Genomic DNA, 16,152 nt, shown 5'->3' on the forward strand with positions numbered 1-16,152 from the left:
ATACTCACTCACTCACTCACCCACTCACAAAGAGTACACTCCTGCATGGAATCAAACCTGCATCCTGGACGATGTGGATAGACAGTAAACATGCGCACTTATAATTCCAGTCCCTTTTTGACACACGTTACATGCCAACCAATCATATTTCGTTTCACTGCGGTATCGCGTGCACCCCGGTTTCTTCAAAATCCTGGAACCACCTCCATTCTCCATTCGTCACCACTCGCCTGTTTCCGTAACCTATAGCTACGACAAGGTCTACATTCGGCTTATCTCGGAATTGTCGCCATGTTTATAAGTGTGTTGTAGCGAGCTCGAGGGTACATATTTGGGTCGTTGATTTTTTTAAATTTTATCAGTTTCTTACGAAACATTTTACCTCACGAGTTTTGTTTGTTTGTTGTTCAACGCCTCACTCAGCAATATTCCAGCTACATAACGATACAGTTTTGTTTGTTTGTTTGTTTGTTGTTCAACACCTCACTCACCAATATTCCAGCTACATAACGGCGGTCTGTAAATAATCGAGTCTGGACCAGACAATCCAGTGATTGACTTCATGAGCATCGATCTAGGCAAATGGGATACAATGACATGCATCAACCAAGTCAGCGAGCCTGAGCACCTGATCATATTTCCCAATTGCGTGGATCGATGCTCATGCTATCAATCACTGGATTGTCTGGTCCAGACTCGATTATTTACAGACGCCGTCATATAGCTGGAATATTGCTGTGAGCGGCGTTAAACAACAAACCAACCAACCAACCTGATCCTATTGATTGCCTCACAAGGCAAGCATAGTGCGGCGTTAAACAACAAACAAACAGAACAGAATCAACTGCATCACTATGACAACAAGGGACTGTAGTCCCATTCGGATGTCCCATTGACTTCAACAACCTGGATCACATTACAATATTTAATGTCAAAAGAACATTACATACACATTGAATTCACATAATACATTTTTTCAAGCGCGTAGTCACACAAAGGAAAGTTATTTAGAGTAGATATGTGAAATCCGTCAAAAGGAAAACTATAGGTTGAAATTTACACGGCTCCCATGAAATGTACATTGTTTGTATGAAATATACAACAATGTAGATGAAATTTACACGGCTCCCATGAAATGTACATTGTTTGTATGAAATATACAACAATGTAACATACACGAAGCACGGTGCCTATTGTAGTGGCCACAAGGGAGTGATGTAACGGGTGACTGACACGAGTGCAAAACACAAAGAACTAAGATTGAACGAAACAGTTATGGGAGTGCATAACATATTCCCGTGAGAAGAGCATATGTATTTATTCTACAACCTTTGTTTGTTGTTGGGTTGCGTAAAGAAAATATATTTTATCCCCGGCCTTTTGAGTTTTGGCGACCCGGGTTACCATAATTCCCACAATAAACCACTGTTGTTTCTTTAATACTTTAAGACGTTCAGCGGGGTTTGAGTTAGTGAGTGAGTTGGGTTTAACGCCGCTTTTAACAGTATTCCAGTTAAATCACGGCGTTTCAGCTTAATGTGGGAGGAAAGCCCGAAGTGATGCAGGTCTCAGACGTTTCCCACTTCGGTGAAACCCACGAGCACAGGTATGGTGCTGACAAACCTAGAAACATAATCGGGGCGAACTGGGATTCGAACCCACAATCATAGGTTTCTGGCGTGCCCAAGGGCCGCAAATCTGCACAGCGAATCGCGGCGCCTTAGACGACTGGGACCTCCGTGCCCCCCAACGGGGATGGAAAGTAACCATGAACGTCTACTAGTTTTAACATACTGCAACACCACCCCATCCTACCCCTTTCCAGCCCAAACCCACACACCCCAACCCCCAGCCCCACCCCCAACATGTCTGAAATTCTACTAGCCCTTGGGAGTCCATTAACAAAGCCAAACTGGTCCGGGCTAGCGGGCTAGAGCTTATTTCCACCCCACTTCCGATAAGCCTTTTATCCAAACTGACTGCTGTAATTTGTGAGGTAAATATTTTGGTTGTAAGGGAGATTCGTTTTCTTTTTTCCATCCTTAAGTGCAGACTTAATTAAAATGAAGAAACTTTCAAGAAACGTTTCTTCATGGGAAGCGCTATGTATGAACCTGGATGAGGAGTAAGAATACATGTAACTATATATTCTATATAGCATCGACAAGAAGCATGGATTTATGTAACAGTACATTTTGTTGGTAACTAAATACAGAAGAACTAGATAAGTCTCATTAAAATCAGACCTTAGTTCTCGCTACCGCTAAACAAACATCCGAAGACATCCCATTAGGGGTCACGCCAAAACGACCTTTCATCCGACCAATCAGTGCGTCGCTTACCAGATTATGAAAGTGACAGTCGGAATGTGATTTCTAGTCATGCAATCTCGAAAACTTTAACATGGGGTATTCCGAACCATAGTTACGGGTTTAACGACTGAATCCTTTCAATCTAGACAATCTATTAGCCATTCCAGAATGTATTTTTGTTCAGGTTTCAAATTTGTAATCGAGAATTTGTCAAAATATGTTTCGAAGCGTAGTCGCCAATTTGAAATTAGTGCCGTAAAGCACGAGAAAACTGCCTTCTGATTGGTCATTCCATTGGTCAGTCAAAGTTCGCACAAGGTCGGTCTGACGTGACCCGTAATGGGATGTCCTCAGATCTGTGTTTAGCGGAAGCGAGAACAAAGATCTGATTTTAATGAGATTGGAACTAGATAAGATTCCTGGTGTCAAATTTAGTTCCAGTCTGACGGAAACACGTGTGTTAGCTGAATATGGGAATGGAGTAAAACACGACACATATCATTTACGTCGACAGGTTTTTTTCAACCAACGTGCGAGGTGCAGGCAGAGTAGGGATCACAAGGGACTGGTATTTTTTTATAGGAATCGGGGTCGGTGGTGAAAAAACAACACACCGGTTCAGTTGCAAAATCGCACAACTACATTTGAACATTATTTAGGGTAAAGTTGCTTAATACAGAGTGAGTGAGTGAGTATGATTTTACGCCGCTTTTAGCAATATTCCAGGAATATCATGGCGGGGGACACCGGAAATGGTCTTCCCACATTGTACCCATGTCGGGAATCGAACCCGGGTCTTCGGTGTGACGAGCGAACGCTTTAACCACTAGGCTACCCGTACTCCCCTAGTAGAGGGTGGGAGGGGCAGGAAATACTGTTACTGTGGGGGGAGGGGGGCGGGGGGTGCGGCATAAAAGAATGTTGCATAAAATGAAGGGGGGTAGGGGTGCAAACTGACCCCCGAACACACAATCGGCAGATCCTGCATATTGCGACTGCGTCCACCACTGGCCTACCCGTCCCTCCTCTATACAACGTGAGGACGTGCTAATTTATCATACATGGTTATACACAGGGTAGCAACATATAAGATGAATGGTATATACAACGTGATATTCTTTGGCTACACTAGTCACCGAGCTATACGCCATTGATTTGATATAGTGTTTGAGCAACTCAAAGGTAAAACAATCTCATAGGTAACATATTATGACAAAAACTTTCCCAATCTATGTTCGCACAAACGATCACAGGATCCTGGTACGACTAAGGGACGCAACTCTGCACAGCCAATTCAGACGACTGGGCTAGTCTGGACCCCGTAGACAATCAAGAAGTCAACTCACATCTAGCTGGGTCTGGTAATAGTGCCTTGTGTGGTAGATTTTATCAGCATAAGTCATATTGATTCAATATTAAAAGCAGTGTTAGGGAAATTAAGATGCTTCAAAAAATAGTTAGGTGGTTCGTAGAATTCAGCTCTGTATAAAAGCAAAAGGGAAAGATCCAGGCACTCGTCTGCAGTCATAATATTCGAGGATCACTAAAAATTATACTAAATTCTAATTATCATCACGACCAAGTGATTATTAATTTTAAAAAACATTGAAAGATAAACATGTGTTGAAATAACTGCTTCCATTAAAATAAGTATCATTAAATAAAAATAATAATTTTGAATTATGTCGTTTGTTTTCCCACAGAATGCTTTAGGCCAGTAAACATATCTGCTTGCGCATGATGTAGAATGCCGTTTATTGTCTTAATAGCTACAGAGTCGAAAGTGGCGCTCAGTGGCGAGTGAATGACCTTTTTACCGCCTTGGTCAGTATTTTATGTACAACCTCAGCAACAGGCCGATAAAAGGTCTTAGAGATCGTCATGGAGTCATACCAAATGGCTGGAAGACGTAAACAAGCACGTGGTGCAAATACGTCACTATGGAATATTCTGCACACATCACCTTTGAAAAAATGTTGACTGAACCTTTCAGCAAAACAAAAAACACTTATTCGATTAAACGTTGCAGTGTCCTGTGTTAAAGTTAAATAAGGCCCGGGGTTCGATTCCCCACATGGGCACAATGTGTGACGCCCATTTCTAGTGTCTTTGTCCTATTTTTAAACACCGACGGAAGATATTTGTCCTAAACTCAAAAACCCAAATATGCTAAACTTAAGTAATTGTTTAACTGTAAAAAAATAATGTTGTGAAAAAAACTGTACATTCTGTAATAGTCATAATAAAAAACTGTAAAATCTTCCACGTAAACCATCTTCTGTATATATTGTTTGTAAATCTGCACCTCATATGCCGAGTATCCCGGCCCGAGTGTAAATAAAGTTCTGCTCTGTTCTGAATATTAAAACTCTTCAGGGACCGACCATTCGAAATACGGGGGTGGGGTGGGTGGGGATGGGGTGGGGTCCTGTAGGGATGAGGGGCTGATTGTTGCCGGCTTTTTATTTGAGGCAATATGATTTAATTACTTTTCAGAACATGCAGCATGTCAAGTGATCGATGTATTTATTTTTATAAAACTGAGGATTTCTTTTCCAGTTTTCGAAGAAAATTACCTTGTTTCACAAACTATGCCCCCTACCCCTGAAATGATCAGTTCGTAAGAAGGGGCCGTGTGTCTAACAGTAATAGCCGCACTAGGGTTCGTTTGTTTTGAACAAAACATCGATCAAAAGGCGGGGACTCTTCCTGCAGGTGACGGAAAGGGCCGAGTTGTCACGAATTGTCAGATCACAGGGCTTTCACGTCCTGTAACATATCGAGACAAATTTGTTATCTACGTAAAACCCATATTATATAACCACTCCTGTGTCTCAATTATTGGTCCTTCAAAAGATTCATGTTTGAGAAAGAGATATTCAGGGGGAGGTTAATGAATATTTGATACCTGTGCAGTCGGATTGTTTTAGATTCACATCAGTATACCTATTGCACGTTTTATACAATGGTTATTTGATATCAACAAAAGTCACTGTCGAGGTTGAAACACGTCAAAAACTCCATTTGACCTTGACTGACCTATTGACCTTGAACTTGTATTTCAGGGTCATCTTTATATGAACTTATGACCTCCATTGCAGTGCCTTCTTCCGGGAGCTCCCCGTTCTGTCTACTGTCTGAAAGGGAGCCGTTGTTTTTATATTGGCGGTACCGATACTGTCTGCGGATTACCATGCAAATCTTTTTTCGGAACTTGATGAAAAGAGCACAGCACATAAGCAAAAGGCTTGTGATGACTGCAGCAATTGCCGCGACCTTGACCCGACTCAGGACGTCATGGGTGTAAGGTTTAGCAAGGTCACAGCTGAAGGTGGAATTCGAAAGCGAGAATACGTTTCTCCCTCTATATGAATCTGGCGCTGCGCACGAAAGATTTGACGCATATAGTTTTGTTTTCGGATTATTGGCGTTCTTCAGAGTTGTAAACATCCAAACAATATTACAGTCACAGAGAAGCTGGTTATTTCTTATATCAACAGTCGCATTTTTAGCCCATGGAACCATATTTGGATAAAATGTGTGAATAGAATTGGAACTTAAATCGAGATCCACCAGTGACCCCGCGGAGGGGAAAGTTGTCTCTCCGATCGACGTGAGAGCTTTATTATTTCGTATGATGACTTCCGTTAAATTCGACATAAATTCAAAAGTTCCATTTTCAATGGTTGTCAGATATCTTGAGGATGTTACCGTCAGCTTTCGAAGACTTTTCAGCCCATTAAAAGACCCCCTCTTAAAAATTTTGAATTTATTTTTACTGATGTCCAGTATTTCAAGACTTGTAAGACTTTTAAAGGCATCCGTTGGAACATCGTGCAGGTCTGTTCCTTTAATTGAAAGCTCCACTAAAGAGGTGCCAGAACCCGCCTTCAGCACGGCAAACGCCGACGGTTCCAGGATAGCAAGATGGTTCCCATTGAGGCTCAAAAACTTCAGATTCAAAAGTCCTGCAAATGCAAACCTCGGTATGGTTTTCAACCTGTTATCATCCAATACCAGGCGGGTAACGGATGTCAGTCTTGAGAAAGCGTTTGTTGGATACACTTGAAGAAGGTTTCGGGTTAAATTCAAAACTTGCAAAGACTCCAAACCAACAAAAGCGTCGTCTTCGATGAAGGAAATGTTATTTTTCATTAAATCTAATTGCTGCAAACTTTTCAAGTCTCTGAAAGCACCATTGGGTAAGGTCTTCAAGACGTTGTACCCCAAGTCCAAGGTTTTGAGCGCCCGCAATCCCCGAAAGGTCTCGTTCGTTAACTTTGCCAGATAGTTCCGACGAAGAATCAGATTGTCCAGATTCTCTATGCCACTGAAAGCTCCATCACTGATGCTGCTGATGTTGTTGGATGCCACATCAACTCTTTCGAGTGCTGGGTAGGATTTAAGTTCAAGTCCAATCTGCTTTATCCTGTTTCCTGAAACAAGTAGCTTGTCAATCGTCTCGGCCAATGGAAGGGTGGAAGGAAGTGACGTCAGGTTGCTATGACGACAGTCTATAATGGTGGCAGAGCATGTACATCCGTGAGGACAGGCGCCTCCGTCAGATGACGTACTATGTGCTATGAAGAGGACGATGATGAGCGTTATCCCCCACACGTCACGGCACGGTAACGATACCATCGTCACGTGATGACTCTGCAAATAAAATGATAATTACAGTAAATTACTTTTATAACGAACATGCTTGTAACGAACTGACGGATATAACGAACTTAATTTTTGGTCCCGGCCATTTGGTTGGTTGGTTGGTTGGTTGGTTTGTTGTTTAACGCCGCACTCAGCAATATTCCAGCTATATGACGGCGGTCTGTAAATAATCGAATCTGGACCAGACAATCAAGTGATTGACATCATGAGCATCGATCCACGCAATTGGGATACGATGACATGCATCAAACCAAGTCAGCGAGCCTGACCACCCGATCTCGTTAGTCGCCTTTTACGACAAGCATAGTCATAGAAGACTTATTCCACCCCGGAATCTTTTCATACTATAGCGTGTGTATCATTAAATATGAGATAGCTACGCGATAAATCGCAAAGACCTATGAAGAACAAAGCGTCGTTTATTTCACGATAAAACATTGTTCTATCATGACGTCATTTCTTGGAGATTCGACCATGCACTCGCAACCTGATGATCTCGTATATATTTATAATACGATGTTGTTATTGAGAGGGGAGTGTCTAGTGAGTTGTAGCTGGACAACGCAGATAAACGCGATGGTCCAATGATCGCATCCAAAAGCGAGAGAGATATGACAATCGGTATTGGGATAAAAGGTACAGATAATCGGTGTGAGAATATGCGCGAAATACCAACCAATGCAAAAAAAATGGACTTGTCCCTTAAAGCCGAGGTCGGATTCTAATTTGGGAGTCATCATTGTTTAAATACGGATAAATATTTTCAAAACGTGTTTATTTTATCAACATCCTTAAAATACTCACCAATGCAAAAAATGGACTTATACGTCATTGCCGAGGTCGGATTCTAATGAGGGAGTAATCATTATTTAAATACGGATAAAATGCTATTTTCAAAACTTGTTTATTTTATCAACATCTTTAAAGAGGCTGTTCACAATGTTGACATATCATATAAGAAATAAACGACTTGGGTCGTTGTTTGTCATAAACTATAACACTGCAGGGAGAATAATTAACCACACGAGGTTGCGCCACTCATGGTATATTCTCCCTGAAGTGTTTAGTTGTACGATAAACAACTCCTACTCTTCGTTTATTCCTTAAATAGAAGACCGCCTCCGTGGTCTGGTGGTAGAGCGTCCGCCCGGAGAGCGGAAGGTCCGGGGTTCGATCCCCGACCGCGTCATACCAAAAGACGTTAAAAGATGGTACTTGTTGTTACCCTGTCTGGCGCTCAGCATTAAGGGGCTAAAGCAAGGACTGGTCGGCTCGGAGTCAGTATACCGTGTCTGAGTGGGGTATTCATGTTAAACTGCGGCATGGTATCTCAGTGTGCTAGCACTATAAATCGGCATCAGTCCGGACTAGTACAAGCAGCCACACAAACACACACACACTTACATGCACGTCGCTATATAAGTGCAATAATCTTGGACGCGACGTTAAACCCCATTTCACCTCACCTCACCTTAAATAGAATGACATATCTGATTATCTCTTTCAAAAGTTGAGGGGTATATTTTACACTTGCATGACAGCTATGTACCTGAAGGTTGTTCAGCTCATGACGTAAATGTGTTGAAGGTAAACCCTTTCGCGACACACATTTACATAACTGTCAGCCGTGCCCCATTGCAAAAGAACATTATAACAACAACACTGCCAAACTAATAGTTTTTTACGCAGATAATCGGGCCATTCAGCTCCGCTCATAAGCCCCGATTTAGGATAGGTATGTTAAAGATGCTTGTTAAAATATTCTCCCCATCCCTTGGACATACGGATGAAGTCATGGGCCCGAAATAGGGATTTTAATTTTGAATTCAGGTCGCGTTTTGGCGATGATAGTTCATCACAGATGTCGTGCTCCATGTCACAGCTCGTACTGACTTAGCTGCCCTTGGTGTACAGGTCTACTCAGTAACACTGTTCTAATATGACAGCTGCCACCTCTAACACGAAAAAGGGTAACACTAGCACTCAACCTTGGCTACGCCCTATGCTGGAAACAGTGTAGACGTATTGAAAGTGAGCTGCGCTGAAAGGATATATGTTGCTGTCAATCGTGGTGACATTTCCGTATTAAGTTTATTGGTTTAGAACTGGAGAAGTAACCCGTTGCTTACACTGTTGGGGAAAGTGTATATACTCAGGATCAGAACAAACGCAACGTTATGTTTTAGATTCGTATGAAATTATCTCGATTTGAAATAAATCATACAATCCATAAATGGAGTGAGTGAGAATGGTCTTACGCCGATTGCAGTACTATTCCAGCGGTATCGCGACTGGAAACACATCGTAACCATTTTGGGAACTGAACCTGTATCTTCGGTGCGACGAGTGAGTTTTTTTAACCACTAGGCTCACCCCACCGCCCCTACACAGGTTGAAGCATTACAAACATATAATAATAAATGTTGTTCTTGAGTCTTATGACATTTGCTTGAATGATACGCTTCTGTACACTCTCAAATACTTATGATCATAACAAACGCAACATATGATCAGTTTCGACCTATGCATCTTCCCGAGGCAAGAGAGTGAACTGACTTTAAAAGTCAAGTTTCCACCCTTGGCGAACTTGGCTGGAATTCCCGGGCTCGATCGTAGCGCCACCAGTGGCTATTACGAGTTATGTCCCTTTTAAGCCTCTCCTATGGACCAATCAGATTTCATCACTTGCATTTGTTTCAAAGAAAACGATGGCGCCCAGTCAAGACGATCTGATCGTTAATCAAGATCTATGTTGTGATAAAACGGGTCTTACATCGCGAAGTGGATCAAGTCACGCAAGCACCTTGATCAAAAACATGAAAAGGTTTAGAAAATATCTGTTGACAACGAGTTGGACTATGCATAGACTCGTTAGTCCAGTCAAAATGTAACTCCATAATACCAGCCTAGTTCGGCAAGGGTGGAAACTGGACTTTTACAGTCAGTTAACTCCCTTGCCTCGAGAAGATGCGACATATATGCCTTTGTTTTGGTATGAACAATATGTTATCCACTGGGCGGAAGAAATTAATTCATTTTATTACCACGACAAGGGTACTTGGACTGAATTGTGATGCGAAAAAACGTTCGTTGAAGAACACACTCGGATAAATTGTCATATACTGACGAATGAAAGAAACGCAACATATGTTAGGTTCGTTCTAAATATGCTTGTTTGATTACAAATAATATGTTTATAAATTGGAAGAGATGTATCCATGTTATTATCGTGATAACGTTTGTCATGTTCTAACTAATTGTGTTTTGCCAAAACATTCCTCATACTCAACTAATTGCTTTCTGACAAACAGTTTCTTGTACGCTTGTTGGAGTTACAACCTCGGGTAAACTGTAGTATACATATACAGAAAAAAGCCGTCATGATACAATAAACTACGGTTATAACGAATACGCTTATAACGAACTAACGGATATAACGAACTAACTTTTTAGTCCCGACTATTTGCTGTAGTTATACTGTATATATGCTTATAACGAATTACGGTTATAACGAACTAACTTTAGTAGTCCATTTGAGTTCGTTATAACCGTAGTTACTGTATTAATATTATTATTATCTCGGTAATACGAAGTGATCAATGAAATATTTATCATAATAATGATTTCAAATACCTACCTAGTCAAATCGTTCACCTGTTTAGCATGACATACATATGAATTGATTTTGGTATTTTGATCCTTTCATGGTTAAAACAGGTGTGCGTTTCGAAGCACCATAAATACACCGAAGTTCACAAAATGCATAGACCCGTGAAGATCCGTGGTAGAATAGGTCTTCAGCAACCCATGCTTGCCATAAAAGGCAACTATGCTTGTCGTAAGAGGCGACTAACGGGATCGGATTGTCAGGCTCGCTGACTTGGTTGATGCATGTCATCGTATCCAAATTACATGGATCGATGCTCATGATATCAATCACTGGAAAGCCTGGTCCAGACTCGATTATTTACAGACCGCCGGCATGTAGCTGGAATATTGCTGAGTGCGACGTTAAACAACAAACAAACAAAACAAATCTGTCATCATGTTGCCAATGACATTTACACCAAATGGCCTCGAGGTGTACCATTCGGGCCGTCGGCGTGGACTCTATACTGGTCAAAAGAAAATATTCCAAACGTATACAGTTCACATACAACAGTCACCTGCAACATAAACCGGACCACCTCCGTGGTCTAATGGTAGAGCGTCCGCCCGGAGAGCGGAAGGTCCGGGGTTCGATCCCAGGCCGCGTCATACCAAAAGACGTTAAAAGATGGTACTTGTTGTTACCCTGTCTGGCGCTCGGCATTAAGGGGCTAAAACAAGGACTGGTCGGCTCGGAGTCAGTAAACTGTGTCTGAGTGGGATATTCATGTCAAACTGTGGCATGGTATCTCAGTGTGCTAACACTATAAATCGGCATCAGCCCGGACTAGTACAAGCAGCCACACACACACATACACGTGCATGCACGTCGCTATGTAAGTGCAATAATCTTGGACGCGACGTTAAACCCCATTTCACCTCACCTCAACATTAACCTGTTGATAGCTTTTACGATCTGGCGTCTTGATACCAGGTCTAAATACCGCAAATGCCTGAAAATAGCTTTTTATAAACTGATAAATGTGGCTAATGTGTTTACCTTCTTGCATGACAACACTAAACAACAACAATTATCCAGGCACCTCATCCTGTCGGCGTTCTTTCTTTCTCCTGTTGTGTTTGTGGAGCCATGTTGAAACTCGTGGCTATCAGAGCAGGTGACAAACTCTTTTATCTGCTAACAGGCCTGATTGTATTACCTATGTAGAGAACAGTCTGCTAGATAGGTGTGCAGATACTGTATTGTCTATATCAATGAATGTGGGTCATTGTCTGACCTATTTTAACTGTGTTGAAGTACAAGTACTGCGTCGTCTTCATGCTCCGTTGAGGGCGGTCGGGTAGCCTAGTGGTTAAACCGTTCGCTCGTCACGCCGAAGACCCGGGTTCGATTCCCGACATGGGTACAACGTGTGGAGCCCATTTCAGGTGTCCCCCGCCGTGATATTGCTGGGATATTGCTAAAAGAAGCGTAAAACCATACTCACTCACTCATGCTCGGTTGTGTTGAAACTAGGTTCAGTCCTGACTTGAATATTTCATATTGTTTGTTTATTGTTTAACGTTACATTCAGCAATATTCCAGCTATATGACGGCGGTTTGTAAATAATCGAGTTTGGACCAGTAATCAAGTGATTAACATCATGAGCATCGATCCACGCAATTGGGATACGATGTCAGGCTAGCGAGCCTGACCATCCGATCCCGTCAGTGGTCTCTTACGACAAGCATAGTTTGCTGCGGGCCATATTTTTAACCCGGAGATTCCAAGGTACTATTCGATACTGACTGCGAGTGAAGGAGGGAGTTGGATTGAACAGGGTCATAGTTACATGGGGTCATTATATTGTGGAATCAACTCTGAATAAATGCTGGTCTTTTCAGGAACTTTTCTGAAACCAACTAGCACGGGTTTGTTGAGGTAACCCAAGGGTTATAATTGGAGCTAATGTGGGATTCGAATTCACCATCAACTGATCCTGGTGCGACTAAGGGAGGCAGTTCTGTTCAAGATGCTGCGGTTCTTTTTGTATTTTGAGTCTGGAAATACACCGCTTCTTATCCGGTCCTAACACAGCAAGGGGAGGCGGAAGGTCGGAAGGGGATCGATCTTCTGCAACGTCATACCGAAAGACGTTAAAAGATGGTACTTGTTGCTACCCTGCCTGGCGCTCGACATTAAATTTGATGAAGCAAGGACTGACCAACTCTGAGTCAGTGTAATGTGTCTTAATGGGATATTCATGTTAAACTGAGGCATGACGGGCTTAGCTCCACAAACGGTGTAAATGCGGTTGAAAGCCAAACCTAATGCAGGTATTAGACGTTTTCCACTGTTGCACCCATATGGCGACGCGCGTGCGTGCGTGCGTGCGTGCGTGCATGTGTAGCTGCTGGTACTAGTCCACACAGATACACTGCCACAAACTCGCCACTCAGACACAGTATACTGACTCCCTACCGACCAGTCCTTGTTTTAACCCCGCAATGCCGAACGCCAGGGTAACAACAAGTACCATCTTTTGGTATAACGCGGCCGGGGATCGAACCCCCTGACCTTCCGCTCTCCGGGCGGACGCTCTACCACTAGACCACGGAGGCGGTCCTATTCCCAAGCAGAGGACCAAGGGATTTAACTCAGCCAATGACAGCGTTCTAGATGACTTGTCCAACCGATCACCATTTCAACTAAGAACTAATCTAGCCTAATCACCAATAATAAATGAGTGAGTGAGTATGGTTTTACGCCGTTTGTAGCCATAGCTCGGTGGGGGCACCATACCCGGGGTTCACACAATATACTCATCGGAGAAACCGAACCCGGGTTTTCAGCGGGGCAAGCGATCGCTTTAACCACTAGGCTACCCAACCCCTCACAACAATAGACTATACTTACGCACCATTTTTACCACACAATCCACAGTTAAATCCCCCTACGAAAAAAGTGTGCAGTGACCCCCACCCCACACACACCCCAATACCAATTGTACGTGGCTCAGTGACCGCTAAAAGAATTAACTCATTCTTTCGAATGTTTTATGTGTAAAAGGCAAACAAGGAATATAAATAAGACCCCTGTCCTTATTACAAGATAGTACTTGTATATAGACTAAGCTATTACTCCCATTCAACGAAATCCACTCAAACTCCCCGCAGTGTTTGACATTCTACTTACATACACTGTCGGGATAATAGGTTAACCTCTCACCATAAGAACCCTCGATCATGACACACCGTGACGGCAATGCGTTGTATTCGACGCTCCGTGTAATACTACCCTTGTACAGCCCAGGCAACCCAGGGTGAAAGTAAGGGGGTCGTAATATATACACTTAACACGTAGAGTAAATAGCAATCGACAACCGGCGCCATACGTTGGGTAGGAGAGGAGCGAAGATGCTAAGTTCCATTCAAACATCGAGTAAAATCTAACGTCACATCGGCATAATTTTACAACCATATAACGACGAGAACAAGTTGATATATATATATATATATATATATATATATATATATATATATATATATATATATATATATACAATTGAGTCATGAATACAAAGCGTATTTAAACAAAAAAATTGTCAAACATATTTGGGCATAATATTATTTATATAATTTAAAACACGGGCTATAGGCCACCAGTAACCAAAGCTAGGCCAGCTCGCTGGGGAACATGGGGACTTACAGTACCTCTGCTTCCTGCATGATACCCCAGCAGGATTTACGTCATCACTTTAGCTACTGGTGGTTGTGCACAGTACTAGCCAATATTAAACATACTCAGCAATGAGTTGGCTTAAAATGGTTGATGATAGTTACATCGATTATGATTGGATTACGTGTCACACAGGGGGACAATCATTTCACGGTACCTCAACCTCCTGGGCACAGCTTTCGATAACCTTTGTTCATAAAAGCATCACACCTAATTTTAAAACAAGCAATTAGTTATTGACATACATTTTTAGAGTTTTATGATACAGACCAATGACCAACCTTAAAACGAGATGTCCGCGTACGCTGACTAGGACTGACTAGGACAGGATAAAATCGTTACGTTGTAATGAGGTCAAAGCGGTATATATGTAGGTACACATAGCCAGGGTGAAAAACACGAACACGGACAAAGAGGAAGGAAGTTTTGGGGGATATCTCTGTTCACAATTACAGTTTGAAAGTGTGATGTATATATTGAGGTACATATACCACTTGTAGGCAATGTTAAAAAAAAAACCAGCCAAAACAGAAAAAATGGAGGAAAGGCGTTTAGGTGATTTCTTTGGATAAAATAACAGTTTAGGTGTTTATATTGAGGTATGAAACGGTATCAAAGGGGTTAACAAAACAAATTCAGAGCGAGGACGTTAGGGGGGATTTGTTTGATTAAAGTTACAGTTTAGGTGTTATTGATAAACATACGGCAATTCTGCTTTGAAACTACTTTAAAGGGCTAAAAATCTTATTAGGAAATTAATATTTGATACTGAGTGTGCAGAGGTTAATGTCCGTAAGTGAGTGACGTTACTTAATGTGACGTGAGTGACGTTGCTTTATGTGACGAGAGTCAGTGTTGCTATATGTGACGTGAGGAAAGTTGCTTTCCATAACATAAGGGACGTTGCTGTATGTGACGTGAGTGACGTTGCTGTATGTGACGTGAGTGACTTTCTATCTGTGACGTGAGTGACGTTGCTTTCTGTGACGTGAGTGTCGTTGCTTTATTTGACGTGAGTGATGTTGCTTTATGTGACGTGAGTGACGTTGCTTTCTGTGACGCGAGTGACGTTGTTTTCTTTGACATGAGTGATGTTGCTTTCTGTGACGTGAGTGGCGTTGCTTTCTGTGACGTGAGTGACGTTGCTTTATGTGACGTGAGGGACGTTGTTTTTTTATGACATGAATGACGTAGCTTTCTGTGACGTGAGTGCCGTTGCATTCTGTGACGCGAGTGACGTTGCTTTACATGATGTGAGTCAGTGACGCCGCTTTAATGTGACGTGAGCGATGAGTTTAAATCAGTATGCCCACGCGGGGAATTGAACTCGGGCCATCATCATGATGAGCAAACGCTTCACCTACTAGGCTACACGTCCGGCCCCCAAATACATGGACTTATAGTATGACTTTAAAAATGGCATACAAATTACTCACAGCGGGGGGTGGGGGTGGGGGGTGGGGGTGGTGGGGGTAGGGAATTCTCCAAGGTTGCACGATGTGTCAAACCAACTGCTTATGTACCGTGTCGTGATATTGCTGGAATACTGCTAAATTACAGCGTGATACCTTACCTACTCATTCAAGTGCCTCGATAAAGATATAGTTTAATCCCTTTCAAAATCTTTTTCGACCCGTAAAGAGCCGGGTTATAATAGGTCTTCACCAACCCATGCTTGCCGTAAAAGGCGACTATGCTTGTCATAAGAGGCGACTAACGGGATAACCGATTATGTTTCTAGGTTTGTCAGCACCATACCCGTGCTCGGGGGTTTCACCGAAGTGGTAAACGTCTGGGACCTGCATCACTTCGGGCTTTCCTCCCACATTAAGCTGACACGCCGC

At 42.4% G+C, this 16,152-nt stretch overlaps 1 protein-coding gene across 1 annotated transcript in view; it reads right to left on the minus strand.

The window, feature by feature from the left end:
* Nucleotides 1–3,225: 3,225 nt before the first annotated feature.
* Nucleotides 3,226–16,152, minus strand: part of LOC139447323 (leucine-rich repeat and immunoglobulin-like domain-containing nogo receptor-interacting protein 2) — a 28,508-nt gene continuing 15,581 nt past the window's right edge. Inside the window, exon 2 of the mRNA XM_071228625.1 lies at nt 3,226–6,968. Within this exon, the coding sequence (XP_071084726.1) occupies nt 5,352–6,953 (1,602 nt within the window). The 5' untranslated portion in view covers nt 6,954–6,968 and the 3' untranslated portion in view covers nt 3,226–5,351. The remainder of the gene's footprint in view (nt 6,969–16,152) is intronic.

This window comes from Haliotis cracherodii, unplaced genomic scaffold, assembly GCF_022045235.1.
Source record: "Haliotis cracherodii isolate W230 unplaced genomic scaffold, xgHalCrac1.p SCAF_7, whole genome shotgun sequence".
Classification (NCBI taxonomy): domain Eukaryota; kingdom Metazoa; phylum Mollusca; class Gastropoda; order Lepetellida; family Haliotidae; genus Haliotis; species Haliotis cracherodii.